The 22,288-nt window shown below is 45.2% G+C and overlaps 1 protein-coding gene across 1 annotated transcript in view; it reads right to left on the bottom strand.

The window, feature by feature from the left end:
• LOC146797260 (RING1 and YY1-binding protein B-like) overlaps positions 1-22,288 on the bottom strand; it is a 451,932-nt gene that overhangs the window by 29,650 nt on the left and 399,994 nt on the right. The window contains exon 4 of the mRNA XM_085624232.1: positions 9,673-9,771. Within this exon, the coding sequence (XP_085480358.1) occupies positions 9,673-9,771 (99 nt within the window). The remainder of the gene's footprint in view (positions 1-9,672; positions 9,772-22,288) is intronic.

Below are 22,288 nucleotides of genomic sequence, written 5' to 3'. Positions count from 1 at the left end.
AAAGTTCCTGGATATGAGCCGGTGGTGGTCCGGTAGGTGGCGGGAATTCGATGAACTCTAAGGTGTGACCTCTTTCTACAATGTCCAGAACCCAACGGTCCTTTGTTATGGAGGACCATTGAGAACAGTACAGTGAGATTCGACCTCCAATTTTCTGGGACTGACACAAGTCATTGTCTTTTAGAAGTGGAACCTCTGTACGAGGATTTACCTCGGTTAGTCTTGGAAGACTGCTGTCGAGAGGATTGTTGTTGACTATAGGAATAACGGTTGGAACCCTGGTTGTATGGTCGATACTGGTTGCTTCCTTTCCGAAAATTAGAGGAGGTACCGCGTCCGCGTGCACCCCGAAAGGGCTGTTTTTTAAGTTGTAATGTACCCAGAGATCGAGCAGTCTCTGTATCCTTTTTTATCGATTGGAGAGCTTCATCAACATGATCTCCAAATAAAGCTTCTCCGTCATATGCCATATCTAATATCATTGCCTGCACCTCCTGGTGAAAGGATGTTGAGCGCAACCAACCTTGTCTGCGCAATACCGCCGCTCCAGCAAGTTGACGGAACCCCGTACATGCGATATCCACTGCACAGTCAATTATCTCTGCAGAAGTACTCTCTCCCTCTTGGAGTAGCTTCATAGCTTCACTCCTAAACGTCTCAGGCAGTTTTTCAACTAGAGCTGATATATCCGCCCATACTTGACGGGCGTAGCGACCTAAGATGGCTAAGGCATTAGCCGCTCTTACAATGGTGGAAGCCATCGATGAAAATTTTCGTCCTATGGCATCCAATCGACGTCCCTCACGATCAGGTGGTGCAGTGATCGTAGACGCAGGGTTTCTAGCCCGACGTTGCGCTGCCTATGAGATTACAGAATCTGGTTTTGATTGACCAGTGAGGCACGCTGGAGCTCCTAATGGTGACTTATACTTTTTCTCCAGTCTGGGCACTTGTGCCGGAAGGCTATTTGGTGTCTTCAATATCTTTTTGCCTTCCTCCCAAATGAATTCGGTAATAGGGATTGTACGTGTCTGCTTGAAAGGCTGATTTTTAAAATCGTACAGGAAACAATCCTCCTCTTTATGTTCCGTTGTTAATTTGAACCGTTGGGCTGCCCTATCCATCAACTGGTGAAAACTTGCAATGTCAACAGGTGGTGAGTCACCAGGTTCCACCGGAGAGGGAGATGGTGTCTGGGCATGGTAGTCATCCCACTACGCCAGAGGTCTTCAAACTTTTGTAGGTTGAGCCCCCCCCAACTGAATTTTTTTGAAATGTCAGGCCCCCCCACCACCTGACAGAAATTTCTGGAGTCTTGTACACTACATAATTGACTGCCACCCGCATATCCCGGGCCATATCCGGCAAATAATGTTCAACGCAATGGGAGTTTAGTGAACTGTAGGTTTGTGAGTGGGTGTGGTTAATGACAGGCTTCTTACACGGCTCAAAACAAACAAAATGTTCCATGGTAAAATGTGTGCAAATTGTTTTTACTAGGATGCTTTGTTTTACACGTGACAGATTGATGATAACACCACCAACATTAATGTGACGGGTGTGCCTGTTTTTCACCACAGAGACGGTCAATCTGTGGATGGATTTTTGCTACTGCCAACGGTGAGTGTAAAAATTCAGGACAAAGGGTCAAAATTCAGGACACAAATTCAGGACAGAAGGTCAAAATTCAGGACAAAACTTCAGGACAATAGGTACGTTTTACAGACACATCAGAGGAGGTCACACCATAGTATATAAGTAAGCCCAGCCAAATCCAAACATATTCAACCATTTGCAAACCTATCCATCACATATCCTTCCATCTATCATTTCACTCAACCATTCCTTCATCCATCCTTTCACTCATCCATCATCCATCCATCCACCCTTTCACCCTATCCATCTGTACACTCATCCATTCACTCTTCTACCCATCCATTCACTCATCCATCCAGCCATTTACCCTTTCACCCATCCAGCCATCCTTTCACTTACTCATCCATCCACCCAGTCACTCATCCTTCCACCCATCCACCCTTTCAGTCATCCATCCATCCTCCCTTTCCCTCTCCATCGACCCTTTCACTTAGCCATCCTTCCTTCCATCCATCCATCCACCCACCCATCCATCTACTCATCCACTCATTAATCCATCCATTGACCCTATCACTCATCCATCCTTTCTCTCATCCATCTATCCTTTCACTCCTTCACTCATCTATTCATCCTTTTGTCCATCTACCCTCCCCTTCACTTACTCATCCATCCTTACATCCACCCTTTCACTCATCCTTCCATCCATTCACCCTTGCACTTATCAATTCATCAATCCATCCAACATTTCACTCATCCGTCCACCCACTCATCATCCACCTTTTCACTCATCCATCCTTTCACTCATCCATCCTTTCACTCATCCATCCATCCTTTCACTCATCCATCCACCCGTTTACCCATCCAGCTACCCTTCCACCCATACATTCAGCTATTTACCTTTTCTCTCATCCATCCTTCCACTCACTCATCAATCTATCCATCCTCTCTCATTCTCCATCTATTCAATCTTTCATTCATCCATTCACCCTTTCACTAATTCATCCAGCCATCCACCCATCCCTTCACTTACTCACTCGCCCACCTTTTCATATTAATTTTGAGCTGAGCCTTTTTGAGAAGAGGCCCATCAAGAACTTCACCCTCGCTGCAGGAGCCACTCCAGGACTTGGACAGGATCCACCAGGGTGGGCACAGGGGTGGGCATGCAGTTTTCAAGTATTCCAGGGAGGGGTAGGGCTCCTCACCCCCTCCTGGACAAGACAACGAGAAGACAGGCTCTCTTTCCAAAATGTTAGTTTTGCCATCCCCCACTGTGATGTACTGTACTTAAAGGAGATACTCCAAGATAACTGATTTAACTGATTGCCCTCCATACTTTGTTTAATCAGTGTGGGTGCGATTGTGCCATTTCTTAATTTTATTCCAATTATAGACTGCATGTTTGCAGAACCGAGGTTTGCTTACAATTTAGTGACAGTAATTAAGCTCTGTGAAGAGAACCACGTGCTGCCTCGGGGTAATCAGGGCCGGTTCTAGGATGTTTGGGGCCCTGGGCAGAAAGGGAATGTGTGAGGCCGCTCTAAATTGCAGAGACGCATTCAGGGCTGTTTGCATCTGAATAGATGCCCCTGCGCCTGAAGCTGCAGCCCCTCCCTCTGTCACCTTCAAGCCCCTCTTAACAGCTCATCAAGGGCTGAAGGTGTGAGGGTTGCCATCCCGCTGTTTTCAAAACCTCCGTTATGGCCGAATATCAGCAATCAGATTTTCGTGTGGAGTGCGCGCCCCCCCTGGAATGGTGGCGCGCCCCTCCTGGGGGGCGCGCCCCACAGATTGAAGAACACTGCACTACGCTATATCGTCATCATCCTCATCACCATCGCCCCCATCATCCAGGATCTCACCATCTTCCCTGTCCTGAGGAACTTCCTCTTCAGTTTCTTGATGAGGTAATGTCAGAGCTGATGATTGTCTGAGCGGTACTGAAGGTATTACAACTGGCATTTGTTTCGATATAGATGTTGGTACCACTGGAGTAGCCGGAACTACAGACTCTTGTGGTGTTAGAGGAAAACGCCGATTATAATCATCCAACAAGAGTTGAAGATTTGTAATAAGCGACAGTGGTAACGTCGCAGTTTGTCCTTCCGTAGGAATTTCCTCCTGGTAAAACCTTTCCTCGTCCTCACTAGTTTCATCCTGGCATTTTATTATTAAATCCGACGGACTGTGTGCCGTTCCAAACAACTCAGGTAAACCTTCTTCTGAGTCTTGATCCGAATCAGTTGCAAACAAAGGTGAAGGAAGGTGGGAATCATCCAAAAGGTATGACCTCATGTCGACTACTTGGTGGCAATGGCAGCAAGGGAGCAGCAGCAAAAGACGAAGTAGTTGCTGAAGATGCGGAAGAAATTTGTGTATTTAATGACCTCTGCGTTCTTTTAATCTTTATTTTCACCGATGAGACTGCCGTCGACGGGATCCGAGGTATAGAGGTCACTGACGACATCTTCGTAGACGGAACCGTCGACGGAACCAACAGCGACGGAACCACCGTCGACGGAATCGCCGTCGACGGAACCATCGTCGACGGAATCGCCGTCGACGGGATAGACGTCGACGAGTTCTTCTTTTTCTTCGTCGACGGAGCACTCGTCGACGAATCAATTGACGACGAAATCGCCGACGAGGCAGATTTTGCAATCTTAGACGACGACGATGGTAACGTCGACGAGGTCTTTTCTTTCTTCGTCGACGACGATGCAATAGGCAATACAGATGACACAGTCTTTATAGTACTGATTATCATCGTCGACGACGATAACGTCGACGGGGCCGCCGTCGACGATCTTGATGCTGAACGTCGTAGTCAGAGTCACCGTCGACTAGCAGGAGACTGCGGATTTCGTCGTCGGAAGGCTCGTCGACGAAGAAGCCAGTTTTTTGCCAGAAAACTGGGAAGTCGAAGCCTCAGCAGCCTGAGAACTATGTCTCGTGGGCGACAACGCAGTAGCCATGGAAGAAGACGTGGCAGATGTCATAGACAGAGACATTTTCTTCTTTTTAAGAAAAGGCGAAGGCAGGTCTTGTACACTACTGCGTTTAGAGGCTGTGTGGGAACGGCCAGAAGTAAAGCTTTCTACCTCAGAAACTACTTCATCCTTATCCTTAAGTCTCTGGAGCCACAACAAGAGACGGCCTTCCCTGTCTTTCAAAGTTTTTGTAGAAAAAGTTCTACAGAATTTACATTTACCCACTTCGTGGTCAGGGTAAAGACAGTAAATACACTTACTGTGTGGATCTTCTGAGAACAAACGCAGCTTTCCACAAGAGGAACAAGGTCTAAACAAAGACTTCTTACTTGAAGACATGTTGAAGAGAAAAAAAAAAAAAAAATGAGCAGAGCTCAGGGAGACTCCCTTTCACACGACGTGCGGTAGAAAATCTGAGGTGAGGAGCTCTGAGGAGAAGGTTCTAGAGAGGAGCTGGCGCCTGATTGGCCGTAGTTTGGACTAACATAATGACAGAGATAGACTGCGAATGTCTTTTTTCTCTTTCCATGTATCTCTATGGAGATTTCATATAGGGACATCCTTGATGTTTATCAGTTACTCATATCTCTGTTTTTATATGATTACTTATATATATATATATATATATATATATATATATATATATATATATATATATAATGACTGTATATATTGCTATATTATTTACCGTGGGACTCCCACTCCGACGACGGGGAATATTCAAGCATGTGAATCTATGAAAGACACCTCAATAGTGGAGAAAAGTACTTACTGTGGGTGGGGAGGGGGGGGCGGGAGTCACAAACCGGGGAGAGCTGCTTCAATCGATGGGGGATAGGATGATTAATTCAGAATTGCGCATCTGTTCTTTTAATGTGTGTGGGCTAAATAACACTGGGAAAAGAGTGGCCGCAGAGCTACGTGTGATGCACCCCAGCCTGGTTTGTTTGGAGGAAACATACCGTGGGGCAAGCGGAAGAGTCTGGTGGAAATTAGGGTACACGGTATTGTCATGTACACAACAGTCTACAATGACCGGGGGGGGGGGGGGGATGGGGGAGCGGGCGTTGCAGTGTTAGCTTAACAGGGATCAGGGCGAGTGCTGGTTGACAAACAAGGCTGATGGGCTATTATGGAGTGTACTGCGGGGGTGGGTAAGTTCTCTTTATGCACAGTGTATGGTTCTAATTTTGATAAGGTGTCGTGCTGGAAGGGCTTAATGTGGATTTGCCATCAAGGCACACCCCACTCATTTTATGTGGGGCTTTTAACATACACCTGGGATGTCAGGATTTACAGCTAGGTATACAGAATTATAGGGTAGGAAACCTAAGGTGTTTAAGGGACTACAACATCGGTTGACCGATCATGGATTGGTCAATGTATGGCCGGCACGGCAGGATCCAGGTTATACGTTTTAATCCCATCCACATAAAAAGTTAGTGAGGCTGGACTAATTTTTATTTTTATTTTTTAACATCATCAGCATTACTAGCAGGAGCCGCGATTCAAGTTCTCCCTAGGATTACTTCAGACCATGGCTCCGTAGTGGTGGATATTTTAGCTCTCAACATCTGTTCTGCTCCGAGAACTTTTTTGCTTGATAGAAAGCTTCTGTTGGATGCTGTATTCATTGACCACATGAACAACTAGATTAAGTATTTTCTGAAAATTAATCGTGACTCAACTTCATGTGGTTATGTGTGGGATGCCTTAAAAGCTGGGTTTACGGGGGAAGCAGAGTTAAGGGTTACACAAGCAGAGGCAACTGAAGCTAGCAGTTCAAGATTTATATACGAAACTTAAAGTAGTGGAAGATAATCTAGTGCACGGAATATTTGCAGGTAGTGACATTACAGGATCATAAACCGATGTTGCCTGATGTAAAGCAAATGTTAATTTACATTGGAGCAGAGACAATGCCCTTAAATATCAACTTAATAAGGAGAACTGTTATGAATATGGGGAGGCCAAGGGGCGCTGTCTCGCACAAAGACTCTGCTCCAAAGAAGCGGCTCGAAGGATTAAGGCTATGAAAGACGCACAGGGCAACCGGTTAGACATGCCCCAGGAGATCTTAGAAGTCTTTCATACCTTTTTTGAGGTACTGTATACAGAAGAAGATGGGGGCGGGCAAGTGAGATAGTGCTGCAAAACTTTGTCAATGAGTGGCCGGGTCAGGAGGAGGTAGCTATTTTAGCTAATCCCATCACTAAGGAGGAACTGGAAGAGGCCATAAATATTTTAGCTAGTGGTAAGGCGGCCAGGCCCGATAAGTTACTGTTGGAGGTCTATAAGACCCTTTTTCAGGAGCTAAAGGTGGATATGCTGGCAGTCTTCCAAGCAGCACAACACTGGAGTAATCACCAGACCTCCTGGGATTCTATCATCCCATACCCCTAGTAAATTGTGACGGGAAAATCGACGCTAAGATTTTGGCAACCCGGCTCGCCAAAGTAATTTCCTTGTTAGTTTAAAAAAGGCAGCATGTGTTTATACCCACTAGGGGTACTGTCAATCATATCAATAGGTTTGTGACCTTGCTCGATATGGCAAAGGTTCAGTGCAGCAAGTTTAGGCTGATTCTATTAGACGCCGAAAAGGCTTTTGACGGGGGGGCATGGGACCTTTTGTGGATGTTTTCCAGCAGTTGGGGTTTGGCCCTGGTTTTATTACAGCTATTCAGGCTTTGTACCGATCCCCCACAGCTACAATATGTATGATGGGCCTAGAATCTGAACTATGTTTTACTAGACGTACGAGACAGGGATGCCCCTGCTCCCTACTGTTTGCCCTATACAATAACCCTTTTTTAAATATGTTGGAGCGGAGTTCTAGTATCAAACCTATTATTTCTAGACAAGACCAATTTCATGTTTTGGCTTATGCTGACATCGTAACATCTGACCCTGCGGAAGCTATGGCAGAAATTGAGCAACTTGCACATAGGTTTGGTTCCAGCTCAGGACACAAACTTAACGTGTCTAAAACCCAGATTATCTGTGTGAACCATACCAGTTATGGTGATCCTAGAATAGTTGATGAGGCGACATATCTGGGAATTAGGATTAGAACATCTCTAAGGGAATTAGTTGAGGTCAATTGGGGGGCCATCTTGGCCAATGTCAGAGGTGGGAATGTTTACATCTTTTGCTGGTTGGAAGATGTAACATCTTAAAAATGAAAATCTTGCCTAAAGTTTTATATGTTTTTTAGATCACTTACGCTAGAACTTTCCGTGATCAGCTACAACAGCTGCAATCAGTTGCTGCTCGATTGTTATGGGCCCCAGGAAACCGCAGAGAGCAATGCGTTTTAAGACTCTCCCACAGGAGAAATGTGGGTGGTCAGTTCCAGACTTTCCACTATGCATGCATATTACAAAACATGTAGCTTCTGTTAACAGGAGAAGAGGTTGGTAACATTGCTGAGGCTCCGTCTATAGATCAAATGGTTTTGGGAGCAGAAGCTAAGAATTGTTTATTCAAAATGTTGGAAGGCAGCTATTACAAAGTAACGCAGTTTAAGGTCACAGTCACGGCTTTTAAGGTTTGGAAGGTGGTGCGAAAGTTTCCAGAGCGAAGGGGTTTCGTACTACACACCCACATCAACCTTACTGCCAGCCGTTTTCTGGGATCGGATGGTTGACAGTTGGGAGATGTAAAAGTATTACAGAAATCAGTGATTTCTATGAAGGGGGTCTTTGCTGTTCTTCCGCAATATTGGCTGATAAATACAATCCACCCAAAAACCAATTTTTTACGTTTTTGCAAATCTGTGATTTCTTAGGTAAACGGCAGAGGGTAATAGAACAAACCTGTTAGTAGAAGCTATCAGATGCAGGGATAAGATTGGGGTATTATATAATTGCTTATTGGAGACAAGGAGGGACGACCTTGACATATTAAACAGGAGAGTCGCCTGGGGCAAGTTTTCTCAGAGGAGCATTCGGTCGATATAGCAAGGAAAATCATGATTTCGGCTAAGTTAAAAGCACAGCACTTTAAGACTATTCAATTTGTATCATATCTCCGCAAAGATGTTGAAACGGAGGGAGCAAATGACGGAAAGTGTTTCCACTGTGGAACAGATATGGAAGATATAGTGCATATTTTTTATACATGTGAGAAATTGATACAGTTTGTGGGACATAGTGAGAGATTCCCTTCAGTGATAACAAGGCCCGGGATAAAGATCTCGTCGTCTATAATGCTCTTAGGAATTGGGGAAGACTTGAAGCAGGGGCTACTGGCTTATACATTTCGCCATTTGGTCTTCGTAGCCACAGCAGTAACTCTGCTCTGCATCTCGTTCATGTAGTTACAGCAGGAAGCTCCTTCCCATTGAGATGTGAAGGGTATGATTTTATAGTATATTTAATCTGGTGTATAGCCTATATTCAAGTAAAGGGCTCCAAAGGCGGAAGTTGGTATGCAGGTATGGGGCCCAATGACTGAGCATATGAGAGATTGAAGTTTTATTACTATGCAGAACGCGTTTTATGTCTAGACAGGCATTTCATTGTATATAGCCAATCTGCTTTTAACTTCACCATGAACTCCCCCTCTTTTGTATTAGCCCTGATGTGGATCTACTGTATTAGATGTTATGAATTTATGATCTTTGTACTTATTTATTCTTGCTATGGATTGAAATAAAAAAATGATATAAAAAGGAGAGGGATTACTAGGGCTACCTCTTTTCACAGAGCAGGCCGTAATTTCTCCTGCCAAAATTATCAAATTGTCGAAACTCATCCTTTCTTTGTAATCTTATACTGAGTTTTCATTGTTAGTATTTTTATTAACGATTTTGGTTACAGGAGATACAAACGATCATTATCCAAATGATGAGAATCTTAATCTTCAGGGCTCCAAAGTGACCACAAATTCACTTTGAAGCAAGTACCAAACTCTGCAAAAAATACACATGAAAGATTACATTTCTGCATCCGTGGTGCTTTGGAGAATCAACTTCATCTAAGCATGTTCTGACTTCAGCTTAAATAAAGCAAACCTACTCAGCCATACTACATTTTTCTATAATTAGCTTTTGTCACCGATGTATATATTCAATGAAAGGTTACCTTGAAGCATGGTTTAAACTCCTGGTCTTGGTAATAGCATTTCCAGATTTTATGCTATTTGCTTCACTAGGGGGTTCTTTAAGAATGTCCATCCTCGGCCTATAATAGAAAAATATTTACTTATAACTTCTGTGCACAGAGAACTAGTTCACTAATTAATATTTAACACTAAATCGATTAGTACTCGTCTAGTTTCAATAGTCAGGATTTGTTAAACTACTTCATCACAATTTTCACTGCATTTATGGTATTTTATAGCACAAACCTGCATTACAGAAAATACCGATTTAAAACTGTTGACCAAACACAATCCTTGGGACTTACAGGCCAAGAGAGTATCACATTAGTACATTTTCCATTCTTACTTCACGGTGGCATTTACGGTACAGGTAGGCTGGCTGCTGACAAGTAGGAATAACATTAAACCACAGTAGGTGATTGTTTTGAATATATTCCAGACCTGCTTCAAGAGTTAACATATACCCTGCTTCTCTCCGTCAATCCCTCTCCATTTGGAACAAACAGCAAGCACTGTAAGGTCAATGGAAACTTGAAGTGACATCCTTTGAAGTGATTAGAAGCATCCAAAGGAGATCAATTGCAGATCACGAGTAACACGGGTGACTGGGAAGCCCACTTGCTGTCCTTCATCCATTACTGAGACAGTCCCTTTATCTTCAAAATAAAAATTACTAACCTTCAGTGAAGCTCTTTCTGGTTAATACGTTAGCCGAAGTTTCCTCACCTTGCAAATTCTCCCAGGTACAAGACTGATCTGGAGGCTTGCAATAGCTTCTACGTGCTGGCAGGGAGATCCTCACAAAGTGGCAACCTGATCGGAACCGATGCTCATGCTCAACAGCTCTGTATACCAGACTTTCCATGCCTAATACGGCGCCACAGAAATAACACTTGTCCGGTTGTTCTTGATCTTCCCAAGAACTCTGGGCAGGAGTGGCATTGGCAGAAAGGTGTACAGGAGGCCAGAGCTCTAATCAAGACAAAAAGCATCTCCGAGCGAGAGCAGCCTTGCAAACTCCAGCGTGCAAAATTACTGCCATTGTCCGTTTTCGGCAGAGGTGAACAGATCTAACCAAGGATATCCCCATTCTCGGAAAACACATTGTGCCACCTCCGGATGGAGATGCCATTCATAATTTGCTAAGCATCGACGGCTGAGTTGGTCTGCACTGGCATTCAAAGAGCCCGCCAGGTGTTCAACCAGCAGGGATAAGCCCTGGTGTTCTAGCATTTCCAGAGGCACACGGTCTCTTCACATAGGGCCCCCACCACCGTGTTTGTTGCAGTACCACATGGCAGTGTTGTTGTCCGCAAACATTTGCACTAGCCTTCTCCTGATTGAAGGGAGAAAGGCTTTCAATGCCAATCGAATCATCTGAAGCTCAAACAGATTGATGTGGAACCCATATTCCGTCAGAGATCAGAGTCCTCTAATCGTCACCTCTCCCAGACAGCTACCCCAACCAAGGAGTGATGCATCAGTCACTACAGTCAGTTCTGTTGGGTAAGGGAGAGGTGTCTGCCACTGACCCAACCGCAGTCCACTGGCACCCGCAAGATACTTATAGCAGGTTTACTCTGGATCTTTTAGGGACTGGTAACCATAAGGGTCTGTAGAACCCCTTCCAATCATCACCCAAACCAGGCCTGACATAAGAATAAGGCACTGGCTCTGAATGGAGAGTCTGCCCCGTTTGGCGCTGAGCTGGACAATATCCGTCCGGCTCCGTATTGGAGTTGTGAATGATAGGGACAGCGCTACCGTTAGCACCAGCACTGGAGTGAGTGTTGTGGAAGTCAAGGTCGCTCGACTGGCGTTGCTACAAATCAGTTACTGGATCCTTGGGGCCAGGCTAGCACTGAGGGCGAAACCGTTGGCAGAAGACCATTGGGGCCAGAGGGGGCTTCAGAGGGGTTGGGTCACCCAAAAATGAGGTGCGTGGCCTCAAAATTCTTTTAGTTGGGAAGGAGTCAATTCGGCTCCTGGAAACTCAGAGGTGCAGAGGCGGGCCGGCCAGGTGCAGGCTCCACCACAGAGCTAGGTCTCAAATACAGACGGTCCAGTGACTTGCACGAAGTCTTGCGCAGCAAAGTCGAAAACCTCTTTGATTGCTTCTTTTTCTTCTGGTACTTACCCAATGACTTTGAGTGGGAGGACGATTGCCAGGTACAACTCTGAGAACGATCTCTGGACCTTCCTTGTGACCGAGATCTGGAACATCGCGGTGTTAGTGGACATCAGGTGGCAAGGAGCTTGAGAGACCGCTACCTCAGCACCTTGCGGTGCTTGGCGCAGCGATCTTCACACGTTTTGGCATGGTGACTGCATTCCAAAACCTAGAGGCAAATCAAATGCGGGTCCGTCACCGTCATCTGCAAGTGACAGGCACCGCAGGGCTTAAACCCTGCCTTTTTGGAGGATATCCTCAAACCAGGAGACAAAGTATTAACAATCATTAGTCAAAAGGGTTAACAAAAAAAGAGGTCAGTCGGAAAGTGGCCGGGGTAGCTCTAGCAGGATCTGCGCTCATTGCCGCGGAAAGAAGAACTAACTTGCACTTCACTTTCGGCGTGGGCGGAGAGGACACCACGTGGAGGTGAACTACTCCACCTACCAGTGCGCAGAGGCACGGCTCATCAAAAGTTTCCGGATCCAGTCTGACGACTGAGGAATATTCTAAGGTATTGAATATGGGGCTAGAAGTCTGTATAAGACAAGCTCGATGTGTTGTGCGGAATGGATGGCTATAAGTTGGACAGTTTTAAGAGATGGCAATCTCAGGGAGCAACTGTGCACAGGATTGAAGGGAAGTACAAAGTAAGAATCAAAAGACTCCATGTGGCATAGCAAAAGGAGCAGACAAAAACATCTTGGCCATTTCAAACAATGCATTGTACAACGCAAGTTTAACAAGTAGGGCTGATCAGGCACATGCATAAGAGTATTCACAGCAAGCCCTTGTCTGGCCAATGACAAAATAAACAGAAGTACATCAGGCAATTCAGCCTGAAGAGTGTCAATGTCACTATCCTCGCACTAGGACACAAACATAGCCCAATGGCAGTGGAGATGGACTTACTGGAAGTTGGGCAAGTTGACAATATCACATCCACATTTTTTAGCAGCAATTGAAAACCACTCCGCTGGTTGTGCTCAACCTTGCATAAGAAGATTCTGAGGCTTGGATGTAGACTGCCCAGTTGCAGGGACAGCAGCTTCTCTGAAGAGGCTGTCAAAGTAAGGGGCAAGGCTCAGATTCAGCAGGTCAGAAAACCAGACTCACCAAGCTCAACCCAGGACTATCAAGATGAGATATGCTTGGTCCATCCTGAAGTTAGTCAGGACCCACCAAATTAGCTGCAGTGGCGGGAATGTATACTGGAGGCTAGACCCCACCAAAGGTGAAACGCATCGCCTACAAAAATCATAAACCACAAACTCTAAGGCAACTAAGGCACAAAACCATGCAAGTACTCCGAGGCAGCGAACAGATCCGCCATGGACACATCCCACCGGGCAACCCATGTTTCTACACACAATTTGCGCTAGAACATGCATTTCATTTTCTGCTCTAAAGTGGAAATAAAATCCAGAGAATGCATGAAAAAATGGGCAAAAAAATGACGTTTTTTCAAACATTACAGATTAGGCAAATGTGCGTGCCCCAAGCCACATGCGCCTGGATACCCTCACAGGTGACAAGCAGCACTCTACAAACCCACCGTACAATCATTACATTACATCAAAGAGTCTATAGGCACCAGTCTCACTGCACCAACACAAAGAGCGCACAAGGGCATCATATGGCAAAGTCAACCTCAAAATTGAGTTTGATGATAGCGCAAGCAACATACTGCAAAATAGGATAAATTACTTACCTGTAATCCTAGTTCTCTTCCAGGGGTATACTCAAAGTCATAAGCACTGAAAAATCCCTGCCCACGTGCGGGACCCCGGAGCATATATAAAAATACATATATATGTTTAGAACCACAAGTACATAGTACTTCCAAACCATACATATATACATGTATATACACATAAATATGCAGCCTATTATAGATCCAATAGACTAAAATGCCAAAATTACAAGGATTTCTATTGCAAGAAAATAATATCACATGTAAATAGTGTAATATAGAACATATACTGCAGTAGTGCTCAACAACCCTTTATTTTCATAAAAGAAAAAAACAGGTAATCACAGGCAATTTGTTCTTAGGCTGCATAGATGAATCATCATCACAGTATAATAAAAAACTGGCACCTTGCCTTTAAGGCTTCAGAGAACCTGGACATCGTGCCTTTAAGACCTCCAGGAGCCCCTTGCTCTCATCATGCACCACAGGTGACAGTTAGGTGAGTTCTTTTTGTACGGTGTACTAACATGTAATAACGAAGATATCAGATGCAAACAACACACTATCGTACTGTTAATGCTCGTCTGGGGAGGCAGGAGGGTTGCGTATGACTGATGAGTATACCCCTGGAAGAGAACTAGGATTACAGATAAGTAACTTACCCTTCTCTTCCAGGGATACTCATCAATAGTCATAAGCACTGAATAGCGTAGCAAGCCCATACCCACTTCTTCGCAGACGCGCAAACAGTAACAAGAACATTTAACATAGCATCTAATATGTATTCATCCAAACAGATTTCTGACTGAGGCTTGCCCGAATTAGGCATCCGCCTGTGTATCAGAGTCCAAACAGTATTGGCGTGTGAAAGTATGTACTGAACGCCATGTGGCTGCTTTACAAATTTCTGCCATAGGTATGTTTCTAAGGAGAGCTGCAGTAGAAGCTATTCCCCTGGTGGAATGGGCCTTAGGCTTGCCAGGGAGGACTATTGGCCAATTGATAGGACAAGGATATATAAAACACTATCCACCTAGAGATCGATCTTTTAGAAGCTGCAGAACCAGTATTTATGGACCTGTAGTTTATAAACAGTCGGTCCGTTTTCCTCAAGCTCTTTGTCTTATCTAAGTAGAACTTCAGAACGAGTGGAGGGACCTTTCCGGAGGATTTGAAGGATTCGGAAAGAACGTGGGGAGAGTGATGGTCTGATTAATGTAGAAATTCGAAACTGCTTTGGAAAACTCGGATGTGTTCTTAAAACCAGTGTAGGGCTCTTTACAGCATAGCGCCTGGAACTCGCTCACTCTGCGAGCAGAGGTGATAGCCACTAGAAAAGCAGCTTTCCATGTCAAATGTTGTAAAGAAGCTCTGTGAAAAGGCTCAAAGGGAGCACCCATTAATTTCGCTAGAACAATGTTGAGCTCCCTGGGTTGAGAAGGAGCCCTAACTGGTGGATAAACCTTTCTTAATCCCTCGAGAAAATCTTTTACCACAGGGATTTTGAAAAAGGAAATCTTATTTGGGGATTTTCTATATGCAGTTATAGCTGCAAGATGGACCTTAATAGAGGAATATTTAAGGCCAGATTTGGGCAAATGCAGTAAATATGGTAAAAGCAACTGTTCCTGACCCAGGACAGGATCACGTCCATTGTTCGTGCACCATAAGTAAAAACGCTTCACTTAAAAGCATAGGATGGTCTAGTGGAAGGTCTTTTGGCCTCTTTTAGAACGTTCATACATTCCGGAGTCAAATCTAGGTGTCTGTATTGAAGGACTTCAGGAGCCATGCCGTCAATCGTAGGGATGAGAGATTGGGGTAAAACACCTTCCCTTCGTTCTTGGATAATAGGTCTGGATGGCATGGTAACCTCCTGTGCGGGACTTACGATAGCTGAAGGACATCCGGATACCACCACTGACGAGGCCATTCTGGGGCTATCAGAATCATTCTGGAATTGGTCTTGTAAAACTTGTTGATCACTGTGGGAATCAACGGAATTGGTGGAAAGGTGTACAGTAATGTCTGAGACCATTTTATCAAAAGGGCATTGCCCCGAGAGCCTGGTTGGGGAAACCTGGATGCAAAGACGGGGCATTTTGCGTTTACGGCGTCTGCACACAGGTCGATGTCTGGTGTTCCCCAGTTTCGGAAGATGCTTCGAGTGACTTAGTCGTTTAGAACCCAGCCGTGAGCTTCGACAAATTCTCTACTTAAGGCATCCGCCTGGACATTAAGAGTCCCCGAGAGATGCATTGCCAAAATGTTTAAGTCTCTTGCGAGAAGCTACTTCCAGATGTTCCGAGACTCCAGAGAGAGAGAGGTCTCGATCGGGTACCCACCTGTTTGTTTAAGTAATGCATGGTGGTGATGTTGTCCATTTGGATCAGAAAGTACCGAGACTGGAAATAAGGGTACAGCGATTTGAGAGCCAAGTGTACTGCCCTCAACTGTAAGATGGATGTGGTAACTTCGTTCTCTCTCTCACCACAGGCCCTGAACTTGCAAAGTAATCATGTGAGCACCCCATCCCTGGAGTGAAGCATCCGTGACTGTCGTCTGGGTAGGAGGGTCCAGGTGAAAGGGAACTCCCTTCATCAGATTGGATTTCTTTATCCACCATTTGATGGATTCCTTGGCCGATTGGAAGAGAAACACCTGATCCTCCCAGTACCCAGCTATCTGCATCCATTGGCCCTCCAGAAATTGTTGCAAAGGACGCATGTTTAATCTGGCGTTTGGTACGATGAAGATGCATGCCGCCATTTACCGCAACAGTGATGACACCTGTCTGAGCGTGGGATAATGTGTGAGAAGAAGGTTGCGACATTTCTCGTGAATTGAGGATAACCTCTACTGCGAAAGAGACACGCTTGCTTTTGTGGTATCCAGTGAGGCACCCAGGTAGTGGATCTTCTGAGATGGGTTGAAGATTGTTTTCTTGTAGTTTACATGGAGACCCAACCGGTTCAGTAGTTGCAGACAGTACAAGAGATGAGTCTGAAGCAGAACAGGTGACTAGCTCTTCAGGAGCCAGTCGTCCAGATAAGGATATATGAATATATTTTGCTTGCGAAGAAACGCTGCCACCACTGCCATGCACTTTGAAAACGTTCAGGGAGCTGATTTGAGCCCGAACAGGAGAACCTTGAACTGAAAGTGTTGGGATGACTATTGAAACCGTAAAGATTTGCTATGTTTATGGACACTGGAACATGAAAGTATGCGTCCTGTAGGTCTATAGCACACATCCAGTCTCCCTGATGGAGCTGAGGGAATATTGATGTAAAGCCAACATTCGAAACTTCTCTTTGCGAATGTATTTGTTTAGCAGTCTCAAGTCGAGTATTGGTCTGTATTCTCTGGTAGGACCTCTTGTGCACCAGAAAATAGCGAGAATAAATCCCTTGCTTTCTTTGTGGAATAGGGAACTTTTCGATGGCATGTTTTTGTAGGAGAACGTTAACTTCTGATTGGAAAAAGTGGTGTCCTTGAAGAGGCCTTTGCCGCGGAGGAACTGATGGTGGTGGGGATTTGAACCTGAGCAGATAGCCATTCTGCATAATATTCAGAACCCACTTGTCCTTTGTTAGTTTCTCCCACTCCTCTCCCTTGTCCAGGTCTTCTTTGTTGGTAGTGGGACCTGGATTGACTTTGATTTTGCGTGTTCCAATGAGGGGTTTGAACCCTCTGTTGAAAGGAACGTCTATCCTAGGGACGGAATCTTCGCCTAGATTCTTTCCGCTTCTCCAAGCCAACAGATTTGAGTGTCCAATTCATTCTGGACATTTTGTCGTCCACATGGGAACTGAACAGAGGATTCATTGAATGGAAGGTTTGTGATTTTTCTCTGTGTATCCGGCTTTAGTCCCGTAAGACTAAGCCATGCTGAGCGCCTCGAGCAAATGCCATGCAAGTATCCATGGGCCACCAAGTCAGATGTATCCGCGGCTGCACTGATCTGATTAGCTACCAGTCCGCATTCTTGCAGGATCTCCTGGCAGTCCAGTTGATCCTTCTTCGGTAGCTTCTCTGTAAATCTCGCCAAAGAGTTCCAGAGAGACCTATCATACCGACCCAGCAGGGCAAAGCACTAGCCACCTTCATTACCTAAGCAGATGTATTGCACATTAGTTTACCTAGAGAATCCATATTTTTGCTGTCCTCTCTGGTGGGGCTGTAGAGGAAGATGTAGCAGAATGTGCCTTTCTGGCTGTAGCCACTATGACTGAGTCTGGAAGTGGGTCAGCACGAAGTAAAAAAGGGTCCTGTTCTGGAGCCTTATATTTTTGGGAAATCCGTGTGTGAGCTGAACCCACCGTGGCCGGAGTAAGGAAGGTCTGCAATGGTGGCTATAGCAGACCGGGAACCAATGGAAGCAGAGGCCTTGCTGAAGACCTATGATGAAGGGTTTCAAAGATGACGGACGTTGAAACTGGAGGTGTAAACATATTGATTTTTAGCTTGTTGGTACCCCCCTACAGAGAACTTCATTAAAAGTTCCAATATCGTCAGAGACATCCGTGGAAGACCTTGTAGACGTGGTTGAGGATGGAGATCTACGTCTTCTTTTAGGAGTAGGAGAACGGCGAGATCGTGAGCACCGTGTTGCTGGAGACCTAGATCTTCTTGGAGACCTGCGTAGAGGGGGTCCCCCAGAGACTCTGGATGGCAAAAGAGACTTGGACAAATCCAAGCCCAAAACTCTAGGTGGTACTTTAAAGTGTCATATACCTTCTAGCCATCGTGGAGATTTGTAAGTAGGGGAAGATTTCTCTCTAGGAGCCGGAGATCCCTCCGGTGTGATCTGTATAATGTTGATCCCAGGAGAAGATGACACTTCTCTCTACGTCAACCGCTGTGTTCCCGATGACTATCTTTGCTTCTCTGGTGCATCTCCTGAAGTGGCGAGAATGCTCTCCCTTGGCGTCGAGCGATGCTTCGACGATGACCCGGACAATGCCACCACCGACGTCGACCGCTGCTGTGGAGACACTTGATGATTCGTGTCTCTGCGGTGATGCCCTCGACGTCTGTTTCTTCTACGGCAATTGTGACAGTCTTCAACGTCAAACGCCGGTAGGTGTGTGTGGTACCTTTGACGTCGACTAACTCGACGGTGATCTTGCCATCGGCGTCGACTGTCTGTTGGTCGGAGAGGGAGCTCTCGTCGTCCGTTCTCTCGACGCCGACCTTTGTGAAAGAGGCGGAGATCTCTATGTCGACCGTTGTCTCTCAGTCGACGGGTGCTTAGACGTTGACTTCGGTCGCCCATATACTTCGAGCCCGAAGTATGCCTTGACTTCGACTTACTTTTAGTCGACGGAGGTTCTCGTCGCTTCAGCGGCGATCTGTCCCTTGACGTCGTAGAGCGACTTACTCGTTTCTCTGACGCCGATTTCGAAGCAGACGGCGAGCACTCTGGAATTGGCTTTCTTCTGGAAGCTGGGGAAGCAGATTGACATCTTTTCTGTTTTCCATGAGAAGAGGGCTTCTTGGGATTACTCTCAAGGCCACTTTTAGTTTTTCTTCCCTCCATTGACACAGAGTCGGATCTTCTGTCACGCAGAGTTCTCTTTGAAAATTGTTGGCAGTAGTAACACTTCTGTGGAATGTGTGAGGATGGCAGACACACAATACACACAGAGTGAGGGTCAGATTTAGCCATTTTCTTCCCACAGGAAGGACATTTGTTAAATAAAGGTGGCATTTCTGACATAAAAAGGTTGGAAAATTATCAGAAATGAATTAGAAAATAATACCAGCAAAAGCAAATGTCGAATAAAGTTGTAGAAAACCAATTTCTGACTAGAAAAAGTAAAATAAGAACGAGCTCAAGCTCCAGGATCGTCACAGAAGGAGCCGGAAAAAATAACTGACCTGTCACCTGTGGTGCATGATGGGAGCAAGGGGCTCCTGGAGGTCTTAAAGGCACGGTGTCCAGGTTCTCTGAAGCCTTAAAGACAAGGTGCCAGTTTTTTATTATACTATGATGATTATTAATCTATGCAGCCTCTGAACAAATTGCCTGCTATTACCTGTTTTTCTTTTATGGAAATAAAGGGTGTTGTTTAACACTACTGCAGTATATGTTCTATATTACACTATTTACATGCAATATTGTTTTCTTGCAATAGAAATCCATGTAATTTTGGTATTTTAGTCTATTGGATCTATAATAGGCTGCATAATTATGTGTATATACATGTATATATGTAGGATTTGGAAGTACTATGTACTTGTTGTAAACATACGCATATATATGTATTTTTATATATGCTCCGGGGTCCCGCACGTGGGCGGGGATTATTCAGTGCTTATGACTATTGAGGAGTATCCCCTGGAAGAGAAGAATGCCTTGCACACACAAAATCCTTGGACTGGAGCAGCAAACGTGCCATTTCAGACATCTAAAAGTTAAGGAAGTTCACACAAGAGGTACAAAAGTAGTAATCTATTCCCAAGGGGCAAAGTCAGAATACATAAAAGAAAAATACTTTTACAGAGAATCATAATGGAAATTTTGCAAGCGGTTAACCATTTCAGTACTTAGATTTTTCCTGAGCAAAGTACAGAGCTAATGAGCAGCCTAATCTGCTTCACTAATGGAGATTTTTCAATGTATGCATTTTTTTATAAGTTCAAGGCAAAGGTAAACAATATTTACCACTATCCACAAGAAATAGGAAGCATTAGAGCTGCAGAATTATCACCTTTGGTAATGCTCTTTCTGGTGGATCCTCTACCCAACAGATTCCTCACCTTAGAATCCTCCCCATTCACTGGACTGGAAATGGAAAACGTTTCCATAGCAGTGCTCCTGCTCGCTGCTAGATAGCATTGTGTGGCTCTGTGACTTCCCACTACCCAGCAAGCGACGACCAGAGCAGTCTATAAGCACCATCTCTGCCGTGTGGTGTCCTTTTCTCATCTTTTACCCTTTCTGCGTCCTCCGACATGGAATGTAAACGACTGTTGGTAACAGTGTGCTGGATACTACTTTGCGACCTTTATGGATGGTAAAAAGAGGCCACCAGAAACACCGATATCGATGGTAATAATTGTATTCTTCTGACTGAAACTTTCAACCACCGATTCCTCAACCTTAAATACCAAAGTTGTACTTCCTCAGGTGAGGGGTGTGCGGAGTGGGCTCAGACGAATAAGTCTTGCAGAACCGAGCGGGCGAAATACCCTTCCCTCCACCAGGCTATCAAGGCAGTACTGGTTCATGAACATATGCACAATGCCCGCGTCATAGTCTGGCAGATGTCAAGAATGTCCACTCTGTGTCCCAACGCAATGATAGCTGGTTGAGTGACTTATTACCCAATGTGGAAGGCACTCACCTTTAACAAGGTTGTCTGAGTCCTCAGCACCAATATTTCTGGGACTAAGATTCATAGTGTGGTTGTACTAAAAGTGCCTGAAGTTCACTCATGCAGAGCTGACATAATAGTAATGAGGAACACAGTCTTTACGGTCAGTGGAGAGAATGAGCAGCTATGCACTGAATCGAAGGGCTTAATCATGAGGAACGACAAGAGCAAATTAAGGTTCCACTATGGTATCACAGAGAAATATCATACTAGCTGATGATTTGCACAAGGACAGTTGGTCCCACAAACTTTGAAAGGCCAGAAGGGCCAACAAATAAGCTTTAATATTGCACACTACAAGGCCTTGTTTGGCCAAAGATAAAATAAAATACAATATCTTGCCAACTTTGTAAGGAGCCAGTCTGCGAACACCAGACCAAATGGCAACATTTTCCAGTGCCTTGCATATATAGATTTCATGGAAGAATGCCTAGCGGCAAGGATGACCGTGACCACTTCTGGCTGCAGATCAGACACAGTCAAGTGCTGCTGCTTAATTACCACATGTGTAGGTGTAGACTGCACAGATTCAGGTTAAGGACCTGCCTTTTTGTGGAGATAGGAGATCCTTGCTGAAATTGAAATTGGGCGTGGTTGTTCCGGATCTTTTCTAAGAACTAGGGACAGGAAAGGCAGGGGCGGGAAAGCATACAGGATGGCAGTGTTCCTTCCAGCTAGAATGAGTCTCCTCACAACTGTTCTTGCAGAAACTCCAACATGCAACATTTTCAACAAAGCACGTTCGATGGCAAAAAGATCTAACCATGGTTCCTCTCAATGTTGGACATAACCCTGCACCTCCTTGCGATTTAGACACTATGGGTAGACGTCACCTGCTCAGTGTGGATGTGCACTGTGGATTTCAGGGACCCTGCTAGGTGGTTTGTGATCAGAAAATACCTTGCAGCTCCAACCAACACCCGAGGTACAGTGTGTCCTTACACAGGGCCCCGTTTTGCCCTGCTTGTGCTGTATCACATAGCTATGGTGTTGTATGTGCAAACTTGCATGTTGATGTACTGCAGGAAAGACTTTAGAGCCAGACTAATGGCCTGCAACTCCAGCAGATTGATGTGGAGCCAGCCCTCCTCCAGAGACCAGATTCCCCTTGAACTCCATCAGATGAACTCCTCAGCCTAGCAGGGATACATCTGTGGGGAAGGGAGAGGGGTCTGTCGCTGGACCAATTGCATTCAAGCAGCCACCAGTGCAAACCTTGTGCCTTCTCCTCAGAGCCCTGGTTGGCACTGAACATATTGCCTTGACTCTGGGCCCATTGTAACTTCAAATTCCCTTGTAGAGCATGCATGTGCCACCCAGGATAGCTGATGAGGTTGCACGAGGCTAAGAGG

The sequence above is a fragment of the Triturus cristatus genome, chromosome 9 (assembly GCF_964204655.1).
Source record: "Triturus cristatus chromosome 9, aTriCri1.1, whole genome shotgun sequence".
Lineage (NCBI taxonomy): Eukaryota > Metazoa > Chordata > Amphibia > Caudata > Salamandridae > Triturus > Triturus cristatus.
Note: the sequence above shows the minus strand (reverse complement) of the source record. Positions and strands in the feature narration are given on the sequence as shown.